Source organism: Bremia lactucae, linkage group LG6 (assembly GCF_004359215.1).
Source record: "Bremia lactucae strain SF5 linkage group LG6, whole genome shotgun sequence".
NCBI classification, from domain to species: domain Eukaryota; phylum Oomycota; class Peronosporomycetes; order Peronosporales; family Peronosporaceae; genus Bremia; species Bremia lactucae.
This window is the reverse complement of record NC_090615.1, coordinates 6,091,947-6,114,809: the sequence shown is the minus strand read 5'-3', so window position 1 is coordinate 6,114,809 and position 22,863 is coordinate 6,091,947. Positions and strand designations below refer to the sequence as shown.

General features: G+C 43.4%; 10 protein-coding genes across 10 annotated transcripts; 6 read left to right on the top strand and 4 right to left on the bottom strand.

Moving 5' to 3' along the window:
• Positions 1-6,771: 6,771 nt before the first annotated feature.
• On the top strand, positions 6,772-8,212 carry CCR75_000901 (uncharacterized protein; the record flags this gene model as incomplete). Its single annotated transcript, XM_067959006.1, has 3 exons — positions 6,772-7,298; positions 7,390-7,581; positions 7,792-8,212. The coding sequence occupies exons 1-3, from the start codon at positions 6,787-6,789 to the stop codon at positions 8,210-8,212; spliced, it is 1,125 nt and encodes a 374-aa protein (XP_067818524.1). The 5' UTR covers positions 6,772-6,786.
• CCR75_000902 (uncharacterized protein) lies at positions 7,878-9,541 on the bottom strand (the record flags this gene model as incomplete). The annotated part of the gene is made up of 7 exons (XM_067959007.1): positions 7,878-8,372; positions 8,438-8,559; positions 8,638-8,724; positions 8,800-9,047; positions 9,103-9,225; positions 9,293-9,397; positions 9,481-9,541. The coding sequence occupies 7 exons, from the start codon at positions 9,539-9,541 to the stop codon at positions 8,312-8,314; spliced, it is 807 nt and encodes a 268-aa protein (XP_067818521.1). The 3' UTR covers positions 7,878-8,311.
• A 46-nt stretch (positions 9,542-9,587) lies between these two features.
• CCR75_000903 (uncharacterized protein) lies at positions 9,588-11,533 on the top strand. The gene is made up of 5 exons (XM_067959008.1): positions 9,588-9,733; positions 9,831-9,912; positions 9,982-10,090; positions 10,158-10,266; positions 10,355-11,533. Exons 1-5 carry the CDS (start codon positions 9,645-9,647, stop codon positions 10,533-10,535), a joined length of 570 nt encoding a protein of 189 aa, XP_067818522.1. The 5' UTR covers positions 9,588-9,644; the 3' UTR covers positions 10,536-11,533.
• A 107-nt stretch (positions 11,534-11,640) lies between these two features.
• Positions 11,641-13,146, top strand: CCR75_000904 (uncharacterized protein; the record flags this gene model as incomplete). The annotated part of the gene is made up of 1 exon (XM_067959009.1): positions 11,641-13,146. The coding sequence occupies one exon, from the start codon at positions 11,641-11,643 to the stop codon at positions 13,144-13,146; it is 1,506 nt and encodes a 501-aa protein (XP_067818519.1).
• A 376-nt stretch (positions 13,147-13,522) lies between these two features.
• Positions 13,523-13,789, top strand: CCR75_000905 (uncharacterized protein; the record flags this gene model as incomplete). Its single annotated transcript, XM_067959010.1, has 1 exon — positions 13,523-13,789. The coding sequence occupies one exon, from the start codon at positions 13,523-13,525 to the stop codon at positions 13,787-13,789; it is 267 nt and encodes an 88-aa protein (XP_067818520.1).
• A 44-nt stretch (positions 13,790-13,833) lies between these two features.
• On the top strand, positions 13,834-14,778 carry CCR75_000906 (uncharacterized protein; the record flags this gene model as incomplete). The annotated part of the gene is made up of 2 exons (XM_067959011.1): positions 13,834-14,619; positions 14,698-14,778. 2 exons carry the CDS (start codon positions 13,834-13,836, stop codon positions 14,776-14,778), a joined length of 867 nt encoding a protein of 288 aa, XP_067818517.1.
• Positions 14,779-15,107: 329 nt separating this feature from the next.
• CCR75_000907 (uncharacterized protein) lies at positions 15,108-15,635 on the bottom strand (the record flags this gene model as incomplete). The annotated part of the gene is made up of 1 exon (XM_067959012.1): positions 15,108-15,635. The coding sequence occupies one exon, from the start codon at positions 15,633-15,635 to the stop codon at positions 15,108-15,110; it is 528 nt and encodes a 175-aa protein (XP_067818518.1).
• Positions 15,636-15,704: 69 nt separating this feature from the next.
• CCR75_000908 (uncharacterized protein) lies at positions 15,705-16,752 on the top strand. Its single transcript, XM_067959013.1, has 3 exons — positions 15,705-16,024; positions 16,085-16,485; positions 16,550-16,752. The coding sequence occupies exons 1-3, from the start codon at positions 15,736-15,738 to the stop codon at positions 16,631-16,633; spliced, it is 774 nt and encodes a 257-aa protein (XP_067818515.1). The 5' UTR covers positions 15,705-15,735; the 3' UTR covers positions 16,634-16,752.
• Positions 16,753-16,913: 161 nt separating this feature from the next.
• CCR75_000909 (uncharacterized protein) lies at positions 16,914-19,529 on the bottom strand (the record flags this gene model as incomplete). Its single annotated transcript, XM_067959014.1, has 1 exon — positions 16,914-19,529. One exon carries the CDS (start codon positions 19,527-19,529, stop codon positions 16,914-16,916), a length of 2,616 nt encoding a protein of 871 aa, XP_067818516.1.
• Positions 19,530-21,735: 2,206 nt separating this feature from the next.
• On the bottom strand, positions 21,736-22,108 carry CCR75_000910 (uncharacterized protein; the record flags this gene model as incomplete). The annotated part of the gene is made up of 2 exons (XM_067959015.1): positions 21,736-21,900; positions 22,043-22,108. The coding sequence occupies 2 exons, from the start codon at positions 22,106-22,108 to the stop codon at positions 21,736-21,738; spliced, it is 231 nt and encodes a 76-aa protein (XP_067818170.1).
• Positions 22,109-22,863: the final 755 nt, after the last annotated feature.

Genomic DNA, 22,863 nt, shown 5'->3' with positions numbered 1-22,863 from the left:
CTCAAGTTTGCGTAATTTGCATAGCGACTTTTAGCAGAACGCGTCTTCTCACTTGAGTATCTAGTGTCACCCGATCGTCACGTGTGCCTTCGCTCTTCGTTTTCTTCTCTAACTTTACAATCCTTACGCAAAGAGCCAGCCTTATTGGATTATAAGTATCTCTGTGTGTTTGAGAAGGTCTCACACCTCTTGGACAAGTTGGTTTTACCTTTCATCTGTTTCTGTGGTCGATACTCAGCTTGTCTACCCGCAATATGTTGATAATTAGCTGTTTCGTTCGCTCGTTGAACACAATCTAAAATCAGAATTGTATCACGCAGCTTCTCGGGGGTATCTACGTGATCCATAATCGCAATTTGATTCTTGGTAAGCTGTTCATGATAAACCAATTCATTTGGTAATCATCAACTGTAGCCCCAAGTGTCACCGGTCGCTTGCAAAGGTTACACTTATACGCCATATGCCCGCCCCTCAATATTGTTCCTATCTTGAATCTCGCATTCTGCAACATATCGTGCGTGACACTTATGTTGAATGACATGGTCTTACAGTTTTGTTTTCCATCAAAAAACCTTAAGAGGTATGTCCACACTTCAGTACCCGTTTTCATTCCATACAGGCGTGGTGCCAGATCAGCTGACAGTGAACTCAAATATTCTACGCTTCAGTTTAATCTGCAATTTGTAGTATGTTTTTCCGGTCCTTCTTGGGGATGAAGCTTTCACAATTGCGTCCAGATCATCTTCTTCAAATGCAATAATCATCAGGTGCTTGTAAAACCCCCAGTCATCCCCATTTCATCGCTTGGGGAGCCCGGTAATTTCACTTATCTCGATCTTTGGTCGGCTGCTGCCCATAGACCGAAGCATTGTTGGGCTCATAACCCTCTTAGGATAGCGAAAAGAGCGACTTACCGAACTTTACGGTGTATTTTCTTCTCTAGCTCCTATCCCTGCGGTCCTATTTGCCGACTGACCCTATAAGGTCCATGCCATGACTTGAGGGTCATGTACAACTTACTTATAAATGTACTACTAACTTCTTCTCATACATCGTGCCACCTACATTCCTATAAATATACTACTAATTTCTTCTCATACGTCGTTTCTCCATAAACTCCCATCCACATGGGACCAATCACACCGTTACCCAACGGGACCATTGAACTAAAACGGTGTCCAACATAAGTGCTTCGTACTTCCGCACATATAACATCTGCGGTTGTTTCTCTGCTGTTCTACAGCTTAGAATTCTTCTTCTTCCCCCTCAACGAGGCTTAGATCCATGGGTTCCGGGCTATTAGACGACCCCATGTACTCGAATAGCTTTGTACGGTACGCGGGTGTGCTGACATGAGCGAGCTTAAAGTCGAATTCAGCGCGTAGCGCTATGGCAACTGCCTCTTCAAAGTAAGGGGATGGGATCGGTCTAGTTTCGTTCGGTCAACGGGTTACTAAAATTGCTTCTTGCACCTGTTTATGCACAGCGGCAATGAGAGTTCTCAACTCCTGGACATAGTCCCCTGGATTTGTTTACCCTGTCGAGTCGCTATTATGGATCGCGTACGAAAAGCATGATCAGGTGGTGCAAACACGTGATCGCGTACGCAAAACCTGATCAGGTAGTGCAAACATGCTTGTAATTTGCTGTAAAGGCGAATTCCACGTGGAAAAAGTATCATTTAAAGACGTGCTGCGCGTGAGTGCCAATTTCATGGCTCGATGAGCTCAATGCGTTCTGGCCCAAATAAGGTTTTCAGCTTCTCAAACCCCTGAAAGTTCGGGAAAAGTGTCTATTTCAGCAGAGGCTTACTCTTAGAAAGACTCAGGCGTAGATTTTACTACGAGTGCTACCAGGTTTAGCGGAGCTACCTTACTCTTTAAGTCAGAGGAAGACTTATAGACTCAGAGAGTCACTTAGTCCTATAGAACTAATAAGTTCAACAACAGTGAGTTGTAGAAGCACGTAGAGCTAAATGAATCCTAGTTCAAGGAATTCAAGAGTTTGTGGAACCAAGCGGCAACTAGTGCCCGAGAGTATACACCTTAAAAAGTTTTTTTTCTCGTATATCATTGCGCAAGCTTTAGAAAACGACTTGACGCTATTAGATCAAAAGGGGGACTGAATTCTACTTACTCATTCAAATCTTTAACCTTGAATAGATGTCGGCCGCCAGATTTCTATCTGACGGCTACCACATATGTTACCCATAAAATATGAAAAATTTAGTGATTGACTATTTTAAAAAGAACCAAAGACTATTTTTTCCATATATTAAACACCACAACAACGATTCACCAACCGAAGTGTGGTCGCCAACTCATAACTAATAGCCGAGAAGCCCGATAAAGTTTATAGAGGAACAATTATTTTAAAAATGTAGGAGGAAACCTATTTAAGCCATGCATCAAGGGTGGATTGGTGTGGTGTTGGCAGAACGATGGGTTTCCTGGGACAGATTAAGCAAGGTAGTCGACTTCGTGTCGAGCGCCTTTATCCTTATGCAACTTGCAGGGAATTAATTCAGGAAAGACATTTTTAATTTGATAAATGTTTATACAGAGGGTTTGTCTTCAAAGACTCGCAGAATTGGGACGTAAAACCCGTCTTCCCATCGAGTACACTTTTGTCCATCGATGAGCTACTGAGAATCCGTTCGTTCTCAGGAAATACTATTGCCGACCGAATATCGGCTACGTAGTTGTCAAATGTGACAAATACGCAGAACTGCATGACTTAACCACTACGCAGATCATGCAAGAATCGTTTTGATTCTAGCGTTGGCAATTGAGTTATCTCCGAAGTTAACTTTGGTGCATCTAGCTGTGGTTGCGCTACCACAATAAGATCCCCTACAATCGACTCTCCAGTCGACTTTCGCACTGTCTCTTTTAGACTGGCGTTTTGAATGTTCTTGGACGTTGCTACCTAGTCTGTTCATCAATTGGATGACTAACGATACAACTGACCAGGTATCGTGTATGTGGGCATAAGCGTGAGTGTCACGCTTGCCCGGCTTTAATCCAGGCGCTTAACTCGAGCCCTGAATTTAGCACGTAGTAGCTAAAATATTTGTCTGAGCCGGGTCTTGAAAATCTTATACGACCCAAAGACTAATTGGTCGTGATGCTTGAGCCCAATCTTAAGATTCCGGCTAAGTTGGCATGCCAAATTTCACTTTCGTCGCATCACAATTGATGCGGCGAGCTTCTACGGCGCCGTCTAATTCGACGAACCATCTCAGAAGGGGGTCGCGCCTTCGACAGCCTTAAACTTAGAGATTTCTATCGTTAAGCTTACAAGTTGACGCGGAAGCGTCGACAATTGCAAATGTTGGGCACCCTGTTCTCTCTGCACCTCCGCGTGTTGAGAGCCTTGCTGGTGAAGCAAGGGTGCTTTCTCTCGGGCCGCGTCGATTTCGTGTTGTATGAACTCGGCCTACGATATTTTTTTCTGCAATGCTCTCGTCACTACCAAATGCACTTTGGAATATTTTTCTGCAATGCTCTCGTTACTACCAAATGCACTTTGGAATCTTTTTCTGCAATGCTCTCGTCACTACCAAATGCACTTTGGAATATTTTTGCAATGCTCTCGTCACTACCAAATGCACTTTGAAGTATTTTTCTGCAATGCTCTCGTCACTACCAAATGCTCTTTGGAATCTTTTTCTGCAATGCTCTTGTCACTACCAAATGCACTTTGGAATCACCAAGTCCTCGTTCTCAGTTTTCTTCTCACCTTCCATGATCTTGACTTCCTCCTTTGGCATGGAAAAACTGAGGCAGGCGTTGCAGACAGCCCGTAGTGGTTGAAGCAGCTATAAATCGTGCTGGCCGAAATCTCTGTCCAGGCAGAAAGAGACCAGCGCATGGTCAACTCTGTAAATGTTGCCATTCTCGCCGCGTTCGTCGCAATTCATAGCGTGCTGACGTCGCGTTGGGTGGAAGGGACTGAACCTTCACGTTGGTCGGCTGCATGTCGTCCACAACGTGGGATGGCGCATTGTCGATCAAGAGGGTCGCTTTCCTGCCTTGATCCTGAACCACTTGCCAGATGTTTGCAAGATTAACAGGCCAATCCATAGGCACAACGTTGCAAACATACATTCATAGCTTTGTCAGCATTGAAAAGCAATTCCTGAAAGAATGTCCGGTCATCCATTCTTTCACGTTGTGTCAATAACGCATATCCAACTGTACTCCTGTCTTTGTATTGAGCTACCGCTTTTTTGGCTCGTCCGATGAAGAATTGCTGGAGCTTATCATACCCATCAGCATTCGCTGTGAAAGCTACGGCGATGCGTGTCTGTATAACAGGTGTCAGTTCCTCTATCCAAGTGGAAAGACGAATGAAGATCAATTAACCTTGTCCTTTTGGTGCCCCTTGACCTCTGCCTGTGCAATCGTCGTATGCTGTAGGAAAGTCCTGTGAAAGCAGGGTAATCCATCTGAACAAAGGCAAAACTAAACCAAACAGTCTCATCCGTGTTGTACACATAACGGAGAGAATACCCGGTAATAACCGTCTTCAGCTCAGGTAGAGCCTCGTTCAAAGCCTCCACATTAACCGATCCGCTTTCCCCATGGATGCGGATAGCATGGAGTTTGTGGCGTTGCTGAAACTTTTGGAGCCATCCGTGCGAGAATTTGATGGCGTCATCCAGGATTCCAAGTGGATCAGCAAATCTCTGAGCCTTTGCGCATGTCATATCGCCGATAAGAAATATTCCACGGCCTGGGTGCTGGACAAGGCGCTGATGCTTGGCGTTGAGACTGCTAGATTCCATTGCCTCCTGCTCAGCACAAATTTTGATGAGGTTACTGATAGAAGCCTCAGTCACGCCCTTGGTGAGGTTGAACTCCTTTGTCGCCCAGACAGCCAAAGTGTAACGGGGCACTACGACTTGTACTGTTTCAATACAAGTCCACTTCACACTGCTTCAGTTGTGAGTGGTGCCTTTCGTTAGGTGACGTACGCTGTACGTGCAGAGGAAGACTTCCCTCAAGACAAGTTAGCTTAAGAGGGTAAAATGAAAACTGTATTAATATAATTAAGTGTCTCTTAATCTATCTTTGTAAATGCTGACTTAACTATAACCTAATACTAAACATGTAAATGAATTGTTATCTCTATCTTATCTTGTTACTCTCTTTGATTACTTCTACAGCTGATAAGTCCGCGGAATAAATAGATATAATGGTCTATACCTATTTATGGATAAGAATTCAGGATATTACTATATAAAGTAATATCCTCCAAATATTATCTACCTTTTAGATAATATATTAATTAACAACCTTTAAGTGTTAATTTCATGTAACGATATACCCCACATCACCCGGCTCGTTTCGAAATATTTAATATATTTTGTTAGTTATAAAAATCACAAGAATATCAAACTTTCAATACTTACTGCCATCAACACAGAATGGGCAGCTGCACTAAATTACCAAATTGGCAACGATAAAAACTTCTGTTTTTACTTGTCACTCAATGTAAGCAGGATTTTAACAATACAACTTACTAGAATATCTAAAATCTGGTGCATCTCGAGCGTGCGCATATTATGTCTATGTTTTTGCTGTATCAAGCATCGTTGAAGCGCTTCTTTTGCACTCTTTTGACTATTATTATCAATGCAATTAGTTCATTTTGGCGAGGCAACCTATGCTCAGGCCTTTCGTAATCATCTTTAACCAGTCATCCTTGGCTTGTAAATCGTAATGGAGCAGATAGCAGTGCGTCACCCGCGGCTGCACGAACCGCAGCCGAAGGCGTAGCACTATCGTCACTCCGCATGAATTGTTTTTTCATGCGATGGAATTTAAAATGATGGATCTGACCAATCAAAATCATTTAAAAAAAATTAAGTGGTCCCATAGCGACCACTCCATCTAATGACATTCAGAGTGATTGTCGTTTAAGGGAGCTTCAGCTCCTCGTTTAAGGATCTTCGCAATTTTTTTTAATTTAAAAGCAAGTTGACGCAACAAATTTCTTTCGTTAATTTTAAGTGATGTTGAAAACACACGGACAATAAAAGCTCATTTTATTTCTTCATTACTTGGTCTATTGCACTTTAACGGAAACAGTTACCGCTGTTAGGCGCGCCGGTATGGCACGTCCTTAAGAAAGACATAAGCGCTCATTGTAATCAAAATCAAATATATTTCACCTTTAAGCACAATAATTGAATTGTTTCGTCAACTTGCTTGTATTTTTCATAAAACTTGGGGAATTTATAACGAAATAGAGGAATTTCTACAATTTTTTTATGTCTCAGTTAATGATGTATGACCGGCGAGGCCTTAGAGCGGATCACGCTAAGAGGTAAAAACAATAGTAGACTAGATGCTCCTTACAAATCAAAAGATTTTCTGTTAGTGGCTTGGCCATGCCAACTTCTTCAAGATTGATAGTAATCAACGTGCAAGCTCCTGTCCTACAATGCAAAGATGTGATTCGTAAAATGTTGCTCTTTAAATTTTCCGCTTCTTAATGTTTACTTTACTAACACACAGCAGTATAAATACTTTTCTCGGCATTTCTTACAGCCTTTTTGATGAAGCATAAACGACCTTTGGGTACCGCACGGTATAATCTTGTTTGCGAACAGACACTCATGTAACTCCTTTTTGTCATACAAAAACAGTAATAAACAGCACGGATTCTGTTTCTTCCAATCGCCTCTTCCAAAACTTGTCATATGTGGTGCACACAGGCGGTAAAACGTCATGCGAAATCCGTTTCCCGGACGCACTCAAGTCCCGCTTCTTCCCCGTCATGGCTGGTCGGCACCCCGCGCTTTCTGCGTGGAATTGCGCTCCTCATAATACTGAGCCAGAAGAAGAAGATATTATACATGGCTACATCTCTAGTAAAGAGACGAGCGAGATAATTACAAAAGCATCGTCACGTCATTCGACTGCTTTGACTGAAGGAGCTATGCGGGCTGAACCTATGCATTCGTGGGCATATACGGGCTCGGATACCGTCAGTGTTATCAGCGAGTCCTCCATACGAATGCCTACGACTCTGTACCCTTCGGTGGTGCACTCGAATCCATGCTTACGCGACTCAACAGCGTTATTAGGAGGGAACCTACGGGTACAAAGCCAAATGGAGGGGTATGGATCCATGGAGCATCGGCATTCTATCTTACGTATGGGTGCAAGTAAAACCTCAAGCGGAAGTGGACTGCGTAAAAGTGTTTCGGTCGAGTTTGTCCTCGACCATGCTCTTGAACACGCCCCCAAGTATTACACCAGCACGTCTTTAAGTGGGCGCGAACCACGGTATGTACGAGTACTACCGACATCTTGAAAATACCAATGGGATTCATTATTTTGTATCTAACGATGCAATTGCGTCATGATTCCCATGCAGTCGTTTGACGTTTGAAGAGAAAGCTGAGCTGTACCGAATTCGTCCTGACCTCGAAATCGATCCATCCTCGTACGTGCATGACCAGGTTGAACGAATTAATCGAAGAAATCAGCGACGCGTGATCTTTGCCATGTTTGGTGGCATGATTTCGGTCATTTTGTTGCTGGTCTTTTATTTCATCTGCCAACGGTCGTAACTTTGCTTACGGGCAAAACCTTGTGAAAGAGCTTGCGGTGCGATGTCGTTGCATTTATATGAATTGTGTACATTGAATGGATCGTACGTGTCCGACGATGCTTGACAAGGAGCTTGACATGAAGGTGGTGGAGAATAGGATTTCTTGCATTTGATAGGACAATGTGTGTGTTAGGTATTTTAAAACAATATACTACTAAAAAATAGTATTATTTACTTGCGAGTTGAGCATTTTTTTTTATTGTGCATCATGCGTCTTATCACTCATAACCTGCTCATGTGCAACAAAAAAGGCGTCGAGAATGGGTTTCCGCTTACGATTGAGGCCGACGAAATAGAAGTCGTAACGTGCGACTTTCAAGCCGACTTTGTGCGTAAAATGCTCACGAAATTGGACTGGGATGCGTTTTTAATGGGCGCCAAGGCACTTAAGCTCGCTGATGGCCTCCCGGAGACTCTACCAAGTGCTGAAACTAATTGCACGGACGACGAAACGCTACGTACGATTCATCACGTACTGTTAGAAGTGCATGTGAAGCAGGGAAAGCTTGTATGCCCCGAATCCCATCGCGTCTTCCCGATTATCGACGGCATCCCTAATATGCTATTAAATGAAGACGAGGTCTGAGACGTGATATATGTTGAATTCACTATTGGACTCGTATTTTTGATATAATTTTGTGATTTCATTAAAATATGAGCTATCTCCACATCCTTGACGGAATCTTTAAATGACCAAATCGTCTGCTTTTCGAAAAGAATTGGCATTATTCGTGGGATAATCATAGCTGAGATCAGAAACCAGCAAGACATGTTAATCAAAGAGCTTGTTCATAGAGCATAAATTCCATACTGTTCGTCACTGTCATCGTCGTTATCGTCCTTGCCTGATGCTTCAATCTGAGCGATTGCTTTAATCCATTGGATACGTACCTCAAAGTCACCTTCTTTTTGGTCTGCGATGGCAAAGCCAATCTACAAAAATAGTAAAATTAAGCAACATGTAAGAAAAAATATACTACCCTATTGTAGAAATAAAAAAAAAGAGCCAACGCTTTGAAGCTTCGAAGGATCGAGTTTCGTCTCATCGTTGAGCTTTACAAAACCCTTTGCTGTCAGCAAAAAATGGCGAAAAGGGAGCTATCATATCAGCAACCATTATTGTCATAATCGCTCAAATAATACATCAGACTATACTATTGTGGCAGCACGCACAGTAATGTCAACCCACTCGTTTGCGGGCGTTCGAATAAAGCCGACAAACAAATTAAACGGGTTCCAGCTCTCCATTTGCATATTCATGCGATACTCGCGACCGTCCGTCATAATTCGCAGACTAACGCCTTCGTAACCATGCAAAAGGAGTCCAGGGGGTACAAATGCTCGGACGGCACAGTAACCACTCCGTACAACACCAACTTCCGTTGGCTGGCAATCCATACTTAATCGACCCGCAAATACCGCTGTGATAGTATAATTATTAATATGAATGACGACTAATATATGGCTTGCACTCACCCGAAGGCACATTATCTTGGTTCTTTACTTGATTAAGTACTCGCGTTGTTTGTGACATTTCGTCTTTTGTTGCCTCGATTGGCTGGTTGCCATTGTAAAATCCCCATTTGCACTCGGACAGTCCTGCATAATTATCCAGTGAGCACGTGCAACACGGCACATTGTGTATGAATGTTCTCAGCTAGCATACCACCAATAGTTCTGTCACTGGAAGCTGTCCAATTTGCGACCGATTCCACTGCGTGAAACACGAAAATGTCCTTCTCAGGCTGCAGCTTGAGCTGAAGACCGAGGGCTAGCGATACAACAACAATCATGCATTTTCTTTAATATTTCCAATCGCAAACAATAATTGTAAGTATATTGTTGCTGTCTTACATTGCTTCGAGCTCAGTATGGTGGCATTCATGGACGTAAGCGCCTTTCGCCAAAGTCCCATGGCTACTTTATTAAGGGCGTTCGGGATAAATATAATCGTACTTTATAAAATCAATACGGTTGCAAATCGACTCCTTATTAAGAAGCGTCATCTAAACGTCGTCATGAGTCTCCACCTACCTAAGCATCAGTGGGGCACCCGAGGGATGGACGCGTATGAGAAACTAGAGTGTATTGGAGCTGGCACTTATGGGTACGTCACTACTGTCTCTCTTTAAAACGAGACGTTCACTTCCTATCCGTATCGAGAATTTCGTAATAAAAGCATCCGTGTTTGTGATATGGCATAGCCAAGTGTATATGGCCAAAGATAAGGTCACGGGGGAAATCGTCGCGATTAAAAAGATCCGTAGTCTTAATGAAGTTCAAGGCGTGAGTGATGGAGTTCACTTTTTTATTATAAAACGATCAATCTCAATGAAATCGATGCTGGAAAATTAGCTCCCGGTGACGACAATTCGGGAGATTAAAGTCCTCAAGTGCTTAAATCATCGCAATATTGTCGATATGAAAGAAGTTGTCGTATCATCCGAGACTGATGACGACGATGGTACATACTTTACCTTCTTCGCGAGGAGTAATCAAGAGCATTTTACAATAAGTTGTGTGCATTGTAGCGGAGTTTACCGAAAAAGATGAACCTCTTGATTATTGCCAAGGATCAATTTATTTGGTACTTGAATACCTTGAACATGATTTAACGGGCCTTATGGATCGTCAGCATTTGTACGTTTGGATACTTAATGAAGTGACATACGAAACGAAGGAAGCTAAACCAGAAGCTTTTTTTATTAATTTTCAATCTGGCAAATAGTTTCGACGATACAGAAATCAAGTGCGTCATGAAACAATTACTCGACGTTATGAAGTACATGCATTCTATTGACATAATCCATCGGTCCGTGCCGTCCATTTTGCTCCTAACACATTCGAACCCTTTCTTTTACATGTGTTTTCGTAAGTATCCAGGGATATCAAATGTTCCAATCTTTTAATGACAAGAGATCATTTGCTTAAAGTTGCCGACTTTGGCTTAGCTCGGTCCTTGCGAGGCGATCAACTCTTTACAAATAAAGTCGTCACGTTGTGGTATCGGCCCCCGGAACTCCTGCTTGGCGCCACGAGCTACGATGCAAGCATTGACATGTGGAGTATTGGGTGCGTGTTTGCTGAATTATACATTGGTCATCCCATTTTTCAAGGCAAGTCGGAACTTGAGCAAATAACCAAGATTTTTGACGTTTGTGGCACCCCTACAACCGAGTCGTGGCCGGATTACAAGTTTTTAACCCATAGCAGTACATTTGTTCCAGAAAAACCAAAACCTCGGCGTCTTCGTGAGTACTTAATGCGTGAAACCACGACTCGAAAACGTATTTTACCGAAAGGAGCGCTCGAATTGATTGAAGCGTTGCTTGTTTTGGACCCGGAACAGCGTTTTACGGCGGGAGATTGCTTGCAAGCGCAATACTTTCAAGCACGTCCGTACGCACCTGACGATCCCACGAGCATTCCACCGATTACAAACCTTCCGCCATCTCATGAGTATCAAACGAAAAAGATTCGACGAGAACAAGCCAAGCAATTAAATGGAGGAGGTCCAACAAATTCGACACTTCCAGGTGCTGGACAAGTGCTACGTCCGTCGAGTCCTTCTCATACGACTAGTACAAGTCGTTTGAAAACAAATGTACGTGAGAATCCGGTTGACGAAGGGACGAAAACGGACGGGAATACTCAAGACGAGCTTGTTTTGTCGGCGAAGAAACGACGACGTTTAGCGAGTTAGGGAGTTGTTGGTTGGAAGTGGTAGGAAGTGGCTTTGATCAATTTGGATTGGAACATATTCCCGTGCCTGAAGTCGTTTTGAAAGCATTTTAATATGTGTGATTTGTGGTTTGAGAAACTTTTATCGAGTTCGAATTAATTAGGTCAACATTCAATTTATTCTACGTTTCTGAGAAATGGAAATAAAAAAAAAGCTGCTTCTGTGTCGATTTGACTGTGTGTTTATTTTTCGACATCGTCCTCGTAATATATCCCATCGTGGATTGGTTAAAACCACTCGGCCCATTACGATTAATTTTTCGAACGCCCAGTATGTGGCAATTCCTCGAACAAGCGGCGAAGAATGCCTCGGTAAATGCATCAGGCTACGTGAATACCGTCCAGGAGAAAGCACAAAGCTTTGCATCGGCAGTGCAGGACGAAGCCTCGACTTTACTTCACAGTGCGATTGGATCCGCTCCTCCTGGACCCGTGGACGAACTTTTATACGAAGAATTAGCCGATTACAAAGTCTTTGCCTCGTTCTTTTCAGTCGACGAACATGCGCACGAAATTAAGCACACCGTAGACGAACAAGTCGCTATTCGTGAATTATACGAGACGTTAGTCCCGCTTACATTAAACCACGACGAGTTCTGGTGTCGCTATTTCTTTCGTCAAGCACCAATTCATGACTTGGAGTCGAAATGTACGTGGACATCCTCTGAAGAAAATTGCAAGGAGGAAGCAAAGCACGTACTTCATGAAGATGAGTCCGATGGATTGGGGCTATTGCGCGCTGAAAGGGATACTGCGAGACGCGCAGCGTCGCAGTGGCGTCAAAAAGCACGCGATTTCCATCAACAACTCGAAGAAATGAAACAAAGTTTTGATCAACAAGTGTTGAAAACGCAAAGAGACTGGGAACAACAACTTCAGACATTATGTGCTTCGTACGAGACTAAATTGACGGCTCTAGTTATGCAATTAGACGAAGCAAGAGCTCGTGGATATCACGAAGGCGTACAAGAGAGTCTTGTGATGGTCGAGAGTATCCAGCAAAAAGCCCAAGACGATTTAATACGTTTAAACACGGATATTGTGGCAAATGTAGCAGATCATGAACGCCTGGCGACGTTACAATACGAGAACAAAGACTTGGAAGCGACAATACAAGGATTACACGAGCAAATCGCAACAATCAAAGTGAATGAAAAGACTTTACGAAATAATGCTGTTGCTGCATTGACAAACGAGAAGGATTTGTGGCGAATACGAGCATTCAAGATGAAGAAATTGAACGATCTTGTACAAGCAGAACTCACGTCGTTACGGCAAGAGTGTGACGCCGAAGCAACGGGAGGAATCCAAGAGTTATCGACTTGTATTGATCCGTTAAAAGGGACTTTAAAGAATCATAAGAAACTTCAGACGCGTCTACAGACGCTTCAAACGCAATTAACGGAAGCGCTTGCGCATGCTGAAATACGTAGTTGTGAAGCGTATGAAGCGGGTTTTGAAGCGGGTACAATCGATTTGGATCAACGTATGAAGGTCGAGCGAGAAAAGGCGTTTCACGAAGGGTATCAAAACGCTCAAACAAAAGTGGAGAGCGAAAACACGCTGCGTAAAGCGGAACTTGAGATGTTTCGTCCATTTCATGAAAGTGCCGTGGAAAGTGCCGAGCATCTTGGAGCTGATACCAATGGTTATGTACGGAATGACTTGCTTGAAGACGGACAAGTGTTGTGTTCTCCAACGTCGTGTGTGTCGGTTTTTACGGATAATGGCGTGAATGACTTGCATGTCAAGCCTACAGATGATTGGGGTGAGTGGTGACCTTTAATGTTTACTTATGATTGTCTTGGTGATGGCCCTTGTTTCTTGAGCGATACAATACCTTTTTTGATATTTAGAAAAGGTAACCTTCGTAATTTATTGAGATTTTAGGTATGTTGACATTATCTTCGAAGAGAGGAGACCTTTGTAACGTTTAAAAGAAAAGAAACCCATCTTAAGAATGACCACTTTTTTCACTACCCTTTCATAAGTAATACCACGTAAATACTAAAAGTAGTCAAATGGTGTCTAACATTCCCCATAAACTGGGCAATTCCGAGTTCCCACAAATATGAGCTTTTTGGAATGTATGCGTGACTTGTTCAAAAGAAAGTCCTAAAATTGGCTGGTGTGTAATTGACACCTTTTCACAATTATGGAGCAATTTGACGGCACCGCGCCGCGCAACCATGTCGAAGCCGAGGCTCGAGAAGACACGAAGAAGCATCGAAAAGATAAGCCATGGGATAGCGACGATATTGATCACTGGAAGATTGATCCATGGCACGACGAGATCCCGGATGAAACAAACACGAAAACCAAATGCCTGGTCTTCTCGAAGAAAGCTCTTTTGCCACACTTTTTCCGAAATATCGCGAAAAATACCTCCGGGAAGTCTGGCCAATTGTCACCAAAGCATTAGATGCGCACAAAATTGCATGTGAATTAAATCTCGTCGAAGGCAGCATGACCGTGCGCACGACGCGCAAGACGTCGGATCCGTACATTGTCCTGAAAGCACGCGACCTTATTAAGCTTCTTGCGCGAAGTATTCCGGTCAATCAGGCCGTTAAAATCCTTGCCGATGACATTCAATCGGATATTATCAAAATTGGCGGCCTCGTTCGCAACCGAGAGCGCTTTGTCAAGCGCCGCCAGCGTCTCGTGGGCCCCGATGGTGCAACGCTTAAAGCCATTGAGTTGCTTACGAATTGCTATGTGCTTGTTCAAGGAAATACAGTATCCGCCATGGGGAGTTACCATGGGTTACGCAACGTCCGCAAGATCGTGGAAGACTGTTTTGCAAATGTCCATCCGATTTATAATGTCAAACGTCTTATGATCAAGCGTGAATTGGCAAAAGATCCAAAGCTGAAAGATGAGAATTGGGAACGTTTCTTACCGTCTTTTAAAAAGCAAAATGTGCAGACGAAAAAGCCCAAGAATGTGCGGGAAAAGAAGGTTTACACGCCATTTCCGCCGGCCCCGACGGCTAGTAAAGTGGATCAAGAGATTGAGAGTGGCGAGTACTTTATGAAAGAGCATGAGCGCAAGGCGTTGAAAAAAGCGAAAAAACAGGAAGAAAAAGCGCAGGTGCTGCAGAAGCGAAAAGCGGAGAAGATGGCCGAGTTGGTGGCTCCGAGCGATAAAGACGCAATAAAGAAGCGCAAGAAACAGAAAGCACAAGCTCAGGACAATTATAAGCGCGCTACTTCCGTTGAAGCGTTGAAACAAAAGTTTCTCACGCAAAAGGTGCGTGTGACGTGTGTTTTTAACATGAAATGAATGGTTTTGTTGTCATGTTTTGAAATTTGGATTGTATCATTATAGAGCACGGAAAAGATGAAAGAAGGGAAGGCGGTGACTTCAGTTCGTGACTATGTGGTCGTTCCTTCGAAGAAAGGTAGATAGAAAAGCAAGGTCTAATGAAGAGTGTCTTGCTATCTGTTGAAACTCATTCTTCCGACAAAAATTGTTTCTTTTTCTGAAATCTCTTATTATATTTGAGAGCCTTCTTTACTAAATATCGGAAAGTATTTGCTGAATAAAAATTCTCAAATACGATCACTCGGGTATGTTTTTAGGTGGTATTTATTCATTATTATTTTACAATCAAAAAAGTTATGGTTATATTAAAAATATGTATTTAAAAATTTATTACGATTTAACTGCATTGTAGTCTTTTTTGAGTCATATTCAAAGCATAACCCAAAAAAAAAACTAATACACTTCAATCTGGACTACTTCTTGCTCAAGTGATTGTAAAGTCCTTGGCAAGCGTCTTCTAATAGATCGAGCACACGGTCAAAGCCACCTTCGTACCATGGATCAGGCACACGTGTAGCGCCCTTGCAAGTAATACAATAATCAGTCATCATCGAGATCTTGCTTTTCGCAACGTCAACGCACGAAACGCCGCCCCAGGCTTCAGCAGCCTCGAACACTGCCACCTTATTCGCATTGTCCATGCATACGATGTAATCAAAGTCAGTGATGTCCTGTTTCGTAAGTGGTCGCGAGCGTGATGTCATGATATAGCCGCGTTTCTTGGCTTCTTTTATCATGCGCGAGTCCGACGCATCTCCCTCGTGGTACGACCAACCGCCGGCTTTATACCAGCTTGAACTTCCTCCTCCTGTTCCGCATGAGTCAATGCGGTAAGAGCCTACCTCGTTTCCCGCGTTCCTAGCCACAATACCTTTCAGTACAGCCTCGGCCGCGGGACTACGGCAAATGTTTCCTAGACACACAAACAAGATACTCACCATGGATAAAAGTCATGCTACTAATATGTGATTGTTTATAAAAGTACGTGTACCACACCATAAAGTTACCTTTTTTAACCTCGTGAACGCACTAGTGGTAAGTATGGGCAAGAAAAAGCGACGTGATGAAGGTGGTGCGGGCGGCGACGCTCTGCCACGACGCATCTTTTGCTACTATTGTGACCGTAATTTTGATGATGAGAAGGTTTTAATCCTTCATCAGAAAGCTCGTCATTTTAAGTGCCCTACCTGCCACAAGAAACTCAGTACCATCAGTGGAATGATCATTCACACGCAGCAGGTGCATAAGGAGACGCTCAAGAGCATTCCAAATGCCAAGCCTGGTAAAGAAAGCGCGGATGTCGAGGTCTACGGCATGGAAGGCGTCCCAGGTGAGCGTAAGACAGTGTGTGAACCTTTATACGGGTTTTAAAGTACTCATTGCGATGCAGATGCTGCTGGAGGTACCTCGAAGAAGCTGCGGGTGGACGTACCTTTAATGGGCGCTTATCCCGGTCGAGGTATGCCATTTATGGGTGGTCGACCGCCTCCTTCAATGCAATTTCCAGGTGGAGTGGCCTCTCCTGGTGTCGGGATGTCGATGCGACCTCCTCCGCCAAGAGGGTTTCCTGGGGGTGGTATACCGCCTCCTCACATGCTCGTACCACCAGCGTTTTCACCTTTTGCTGGTGCACCACAGCAATGGCCAAGAAATCTTCCACCTCCTGGCTATGCAAGTCAACACGTAATTACTCCTCCAGGTCTTAACCACTCCAATGTCTTTGATACAACAGTATCGACGACCATCAAGAATGACTTGGGTCTTGTATACGCCGACGAATACGTATCAATGGTAAGGTTACGATTTCGTTGTCAATTGTATTACATTCTTACGTATCGTTAATTATACGTTTTAGGAAGAAAGACGTGCTCTTCGACCGAAATACGCTTACAAACCGCTCGGGTCAATGACTTTGACAAGTGGAAGCGCAGTGGCCTAGACAAAGCACTTCAAATCTAGATAGGTTACTCCGAGAGGTTTGACCTCTTTTATACCAGGGTACAATCGGTGCTTTTGCTTTAAGAAACAAATAAAGTTATTGTCGGAAAAAAAAAACAATTATTTTCATTCTCAAAAGCTAGTTTTTAATGACTTGTTTTGCGATTTCGCAGAACTCGCGCGACTTTGTTGATTTTTCTTCAAATGTAATTAGTTTTAAACAAAAAGAGATTAAATTCGAGCTTCCGTAACAACAGTTTTCGTAAAAAGGCCGACGATGCCTACGCATCGGGGTAGCCGCCGTATTTCGAGCAAAAGCTTTTAAAAGACGGATCCCGAGGCGTCATCCCCTGTTCATGCAAGCTCTCCCGTTCATTGTAACCCTGTATATCAGGTGCGACGTTTGCTTGACTCCAACTTTTTGATGGAATCGAAGAATTCTTGTCCATTTTCGAATCTCGCGGGCTCTTGTACGCACTGCTCGTGGTGCTACTAAACGAATTGCCAGACGTCGGAGGAAAATACTCTTCATTGGTCGTCGTCATGGGACTACTCATGAGTTGAAAGGCCGCAAGATTAAACGAATTGCGTTCATTATCCTCGCCAGAAGCACTGCAGAAGCTGTCACCCGATCGACTGTTGCTTTTCCAACGACCAAGCGGGTGATCACGGCCAATAGAAGCTCCAGCACGGTACGAATGTCGACGAGCATTCGCGGGGGAGTCGTACACGCGAAGAAACATTTCGGAAGGCGACGGGACCAAGTTTTGTTGTGATGGTGGAGCCATCTCTGGCGCTAGAGACGATCGACGAGGTTCCAATGGTGGGGTATTGGGTGTTCGATAGCCACCTCCTCCGTGCTCACTGTGACTACTCCGCAAGAAGGAGCGACGAATCAATCGTGTATGTGTCTGAATGTGCGTTTCTAAGTCCTTGGGCGTATTGTGTTTCTTTGTATGACTCGTACCTTTCTGGTTCTTGGCATTCAATTCGACGTAAATGCCAGTTAAACTCATGACGAGCACGAGACTTGGCATCGTAAGGGGCGTAATTACAAAAAGTGCCAAGATAGGTAACACAATCATAATCACAAGAAACTCGGGACCCCCTCCTTCACCCGGGGACGAATCCCGAACACTATTGATCTCCACCAGTGAGAGCCATACCAAGTAGAACGCTTGACCAATGGTAGCCAATTGAAAAAGTCGCAATAAGAACTTGGGACTTTGGAACCAAAACCGGTCGTTATGATGATGCAACTGCCGATGACAGAGTGCCGACATTTGCATTCGAATCAACGCACGTACCGCAAGTGCGGCGGTTTTAAACCGCATCAATGCTTTGCGACGTCGATCGTCCACGACGTCATTTTCCTCGTCAATATCATCATCCACGGATCCACGTAAGCGATGACGCGGACGTGGTTTCTTTGAAACATGGGTCAGCCGTGATTGAATCTCTCTCGACGTGATAATATGAAGACGATCGTCGACAATTCCACGTAGAATTTGAAGCACTTTGACAAAAATAAGTACGTTTAAAAACAGTAAAAAAATCCCCACCGACAAAAAAATCCAATGGTCTTGATCGGGAAAAATTGATGGTAAAAGACACAAAACAATCAAAACCACAAAGACACGAAGAGGGATATTCGTCATATGGTACAATAAATTCCGCATACACAGAATATGATACCGCGCATACGTCATGGGTTCGTCGTCGTCGTTGGAGTCGTCACTTTGATCGTCTTCCAATGAACGTTCAAGAGGGGGTTCGACGCCAAAGAGTCGTTGCATCTCTTTGGGGTTTTTGTAAATATACCCACTTCGATTTTGACAAATATTGTACGCAAGAATTTCAAAGCTTTTATAGAGATTCCATTGCCGACAGACATTGAGATGCGCCCACCAACCTTCACTTTGATATCGTTGCAAGAGAAGACTATAGGCGAGGGACCCCATAACAAGGTCCATGCCAGATCCCGAACGTGGTCGTGTGGGGGTTCGAACACTTCGATGGACACGCGAAGGTTGGACACCACGTGCAGTGTCCTCGTAGTCGTCGTGCGGAGTCGTCCCCGTTTGTTCACTGTCGTCTAAGTAAGTACTACCAGAGCTATAGAAGCTGAATTTACGAACACGTGACTCGCGGGATTGCGACTGTCGTTCATCGCGATCACTCGGACGTCGTGACGCGTACGTATCGTCGTGAATGTCACTTATACTTTCCCGTCGATGGTCGGCGTGTTGTTGCTGGATCTCCCACACGAGTTTCGGGGCCACGGTTCCAATGAATAAGAGTAAAAGTACAATTGCAATAAAGTAGACGACTGTGAGAAAGACAATGTAGTGAAAGAATTCGTAAAAATGAAGCTGTTCGTATGCCGTAAGGTCATTGAGATCAAGGGAATCGATGGCACCACTTGTATTGATTGTAAAAATCACCATTGAAATGAACCCCAAGATCATGACTTCTTCGAAAATACGGTCGACAATTAATGCGAGTTGGGGACACTTGATAGCCGCTCGAATGTGATGTACGAGTCGATCCAAGAAGAGCGATACGAGAATGATGACGGACAAGAGAAAGATTGCCGTGTCGAGGTTTTCATTCAAACACTCGGTGTTGCCCACGCCCAAGAACGAGTCTTTATTGTTGCAAATGTAGCTGCTAATTTCTTTCTTTTGTGCCAAAGCACGGTGAAGTGGCTCGTGATTTTGTACTTGTGGTAGTGTGGTTTTCAAAAGACGCAAAGACGTTGACGATAGTTGACCATGCACGTGGTCGATTGCCAGGAAAAGAGAAGCGAGAAGTGCCGAGACTTTGTACGGCAAACGACCGCCGCCATAACGTCGATAGAATCTCTTCGAAGAAGAGATTTCCAAGTTGACGGGCATACGCGACGTTGAGAGGGGATGGAATCGAGCGCGTCAAGGACCTTTACGTGTGGGCAGCTCGGCAGAATGAAGAATACAATGCTATTTCTAGACTCGAGACACGTCAGAAGGAATTTTACCGGTCGCAATGAGAAAGCGGAACCATACATGCGTACAAACGATGTGCGTCAAAAAAGGCGTTTGCAACAGCTGGGGCTAACTATATATATAGATACGGCGCAAGTCAATAGATGCGGTGCGATTCACATCGAAAAAGCACGAGAAGGAGCGGTGTACGGGAGCTCAAGGATTCCTTTTCTGGCGACAAGAATCCGAAAAAAGCCCAGTGGCATGTTAGTATAGTAGGGACTCTCCGACGACGACTTTACAATTACAGAGGCTTCTGTAAGAAAAAGAGCTTTTTTGCGTACTTGCCCGTTTGTGTAAAGGGTAGGACTGGCAACGATCGTACTAGGAGCACTTTAAAGGATAATATTTGCGAGGCAAGTGGCTTGGACACACTTATTGCGGACAAGCGCCGTTGCCGGGGCATGATGGAGATATTCTGTTTATAGTCAAAGTATTCATACAAAGCCGGAAGCCAATATAAAAAAGTAAAAGATGCGCCATGTTATGTACACTGCTGATGACGGTCGTTATTCTATGTCGCAGATTTTGCATGTTTTATAACGATAGTGGCAACCCTTTATGAAATATACGAGGATTCCAGAATTCCTGTATGGAATATTGTTTATCCTGCTTACGCTAAACGAAAAGTCGTATTTTCTGACAAGTCTTAAGTAGTTTACTAAATTACAGATAGAAATCGAGATAATTAATTTATCAACCCTTGTCTCGAGACCTACGAGACAAAAATATTGCCCGCAAAACTTTGTAGATAGGAAACATTGTCACGTAAAAAATTGTCTCGACAAACAGTCACCTTGCTGAGAGTGCAACTCAGGAAGGTTTCATCAAGGCAAATGCAAAAGCTCGCCATGTTGCCAAAGATTTATTAAAACTTGACTGCTAATTTCTCCAATTTATTAAATTCCACTGTGCGGAGACTTGTGCTATATATAAGGTCAAGGAAGATACGACGCGGAGAGCTTTCTATGAACCCAACGACAGTACCTACAGTATTCTCTTCAGGCTGGGTTTTTATCGTCGCTCCACCTACTTCAGCTGCGCCCGCCGACATTAAAGATCTCGCATCGGGATATGCAACAGTTTCCCGCCTTTTCTGATCATGAACGTAAGCAGTGCCTTACAGCTTTTAGTAACCTGTAAAAAGCCATACCTTTTACAAAATCTGCGTGAGTTGTCTCTTAATGTTGAGATCATCTTGAGTGAAAGAGTCGTTACTAAACCACAATCGATTTAATGCATCCAACCGATAAATTACTTCCCATGAGCTAGTAACACGCGTCAGCCTCAAATTTGCCGATCACAATAAACGCTAAGAGTTTACTCTCGGGATGTTATACTTCAAGACAGCTGGTACGCATTCGATTCTACTCTTGTATGACTGCAACCCTTTGCTGAGGCAGGCGTGATTTCTTCGTCCCACGTTAAGTAATCAGAACTACACTAGGCAATTAGGTGACAACAAAGATGTGCAGCCTTTCTAAACTTTATCTATTCTAGTTGTCACAGCTTCGAGCGTAGGAGGTAGAAGAACCCAGTGGCCGTTGACATGCGATAATGCACGGGTGAAAATAAGTATCCCGTCCGATCCATGCAAATAGTTCTTTTTAGCTGTATATAAAAATATAGCGGCTCTTTCATTTCTCAGCCAGCACGTGTTGCTGTTTTTAAGTACCTGATGCGGGCTCGGATGGTGATGGTGCCCAAAAGGAGTGATGCCCTAGAATGGCCAAGTATTAAACTAGACTATCAATGGAAAAGGCAATCCGCAACAAGGAGGTCCAGGAGTTTGACCGTTGCATCAAGACCATTATAAAAAGAAGGAAATGGTTGATTAAGAGGGCATTTCCCACTGAACGTTTCATGTTACGACAAGCACGCTCTGCCCGAGTTCCGCCTTATGCTGAAAAGTTTCTTTTTTCCTGAAAAGTCGAGCTTAAGAATGATTCGCAAACAAGAGGCTTCGCGAGGAACATACCTCGAAAGAGCTCAAGATTGCTAAGAGCATCATCATGAATGCAATATGTCAAAATTGTTTTCAAGGGTCTCTAATTGTTTGCTATCCACAAGTTTAAGTGACTTATGAGTCCAACTCTTTATGAATCTTGAGACGATCCGCTGACGAGTCATCAGACCTCAAATTCGTGATATTCGTAAACTTATCAGGCTGCCAGTGCCTAAAGGTACAGTGATCCGTTGCGTAGAAACTCCAATTATGGGGCGCTCGTTCAATACTTTCGCTTGACTTGAAATCTCCAGCAAACAAAACGCTTAACATTAGAATTCATAACATTGCATTCTGGCCATCTGAAGAAAATGGTACCATAACGTACGCTATTGCCTCACGTAAGCGCATGAAGGGTAAAAATCTACCCCCTGCATCGCACCCCCATTGTTATCTTCTGTAGCCAGCTGCTATTGTACATGCTCGCTCTTAATGCTGCCAGCGGCATCGTAGATAGTTCAATTATAAAAAATGGCAATTTCTCATTGCACGTGGTCGCCATTGAGAAGCTCGTTCGAGTCAAATAACGTCACGAGTGCTTTTGCTGGGTGGCAACAGCAATTGTAAGACATGAAATTTTAACAATCAAACAGAAATATGAAGATACTATACTATTTAATTATGATTTATATTATAATATCCTAAAATAAATTTGAGATGTAGATCAAGCTATTTTTAGTTTACATTTAACAGCCTTCATCGTTGTGCTTTTACGAAAAGTGTTAAAACATTTTTAAAACGACAACTTTTTGTTACACTTCTCTCTCTATTGTTAATTTTTAGGTTTGAATTTAAAGGGACGCTTATTGACCTAATTTACTTTAAAAAATTAGATTATTTCATAAAGAAGTCCGTTTTGGATATGTGAAATGTTCGGTCAGTGTACAATCCTCCCTATGATAACTTAGTCCCCGAAAACTTATAACTTCCGCTAAAATATAGTATGTGACGTCCACCGTGGTCGTTCTATGGTCGCCAACTCATAACTAATAGCCGAGAAGCCCGATAAAGTTTATAGAGGGAGAATTATTTTAAAAACGTAGGAGGAAACCTATTTAAGCCAAGCATCAAGGGTGGATTGGTGTGGTGTTGGCAGAACGATGGGTTTCCTGGGACAGATCAAGCAAGGTAGTCGACTTTGTGTCGAGTGCCTTTATCCTTATGCAACTTGCAGGGAATTAATTCAGGAAAGACATTTTTTAA

Coding starts and splice junctions, on each gene's coding strand:
- CCR75_000903 (XM_067959008.1), top strand. CDS start 9,645: ATGAGTCTCCACCTACCTAAGCATCAGTGGGGCACCCGAGGGATGGAC. Junction 9,913..9,981: donor GTCTTAATGAAGTTCAAGGC/GTGAGTGATGGA, acceptor CTGGAAAATTAG/CTCCCGGTGACGACAATTCG. Junction 10,091..10,157: donor CGAGACTGATGACGACGATG/GTACATACTTTA, acceptor TGTGCATTGTAG/CGGAGTTTACCGAAAAAGAT.
- CCR75_000908 (XM_067959013.1), top strand. CDS start 15,736: ATGGGCAAGAAAAAGCGACGTGATGAAGGTGGTGCGGGCGGCGACGCT. Junction 16,025..16,084: donor CGGCATGGAAGGCGTCCCAG/GTGAGCGTAAGA, acceptor ATTGCGATGCAG/ATGCTGCTGGAGGTACCTCG. Junction 16,486..16,549: donor CCGACGAATACGTATCAATG/GTAAGGTTACGA, acceptor TATACGTTTTAG/GAAGAAAGACGTGCTCTTCG.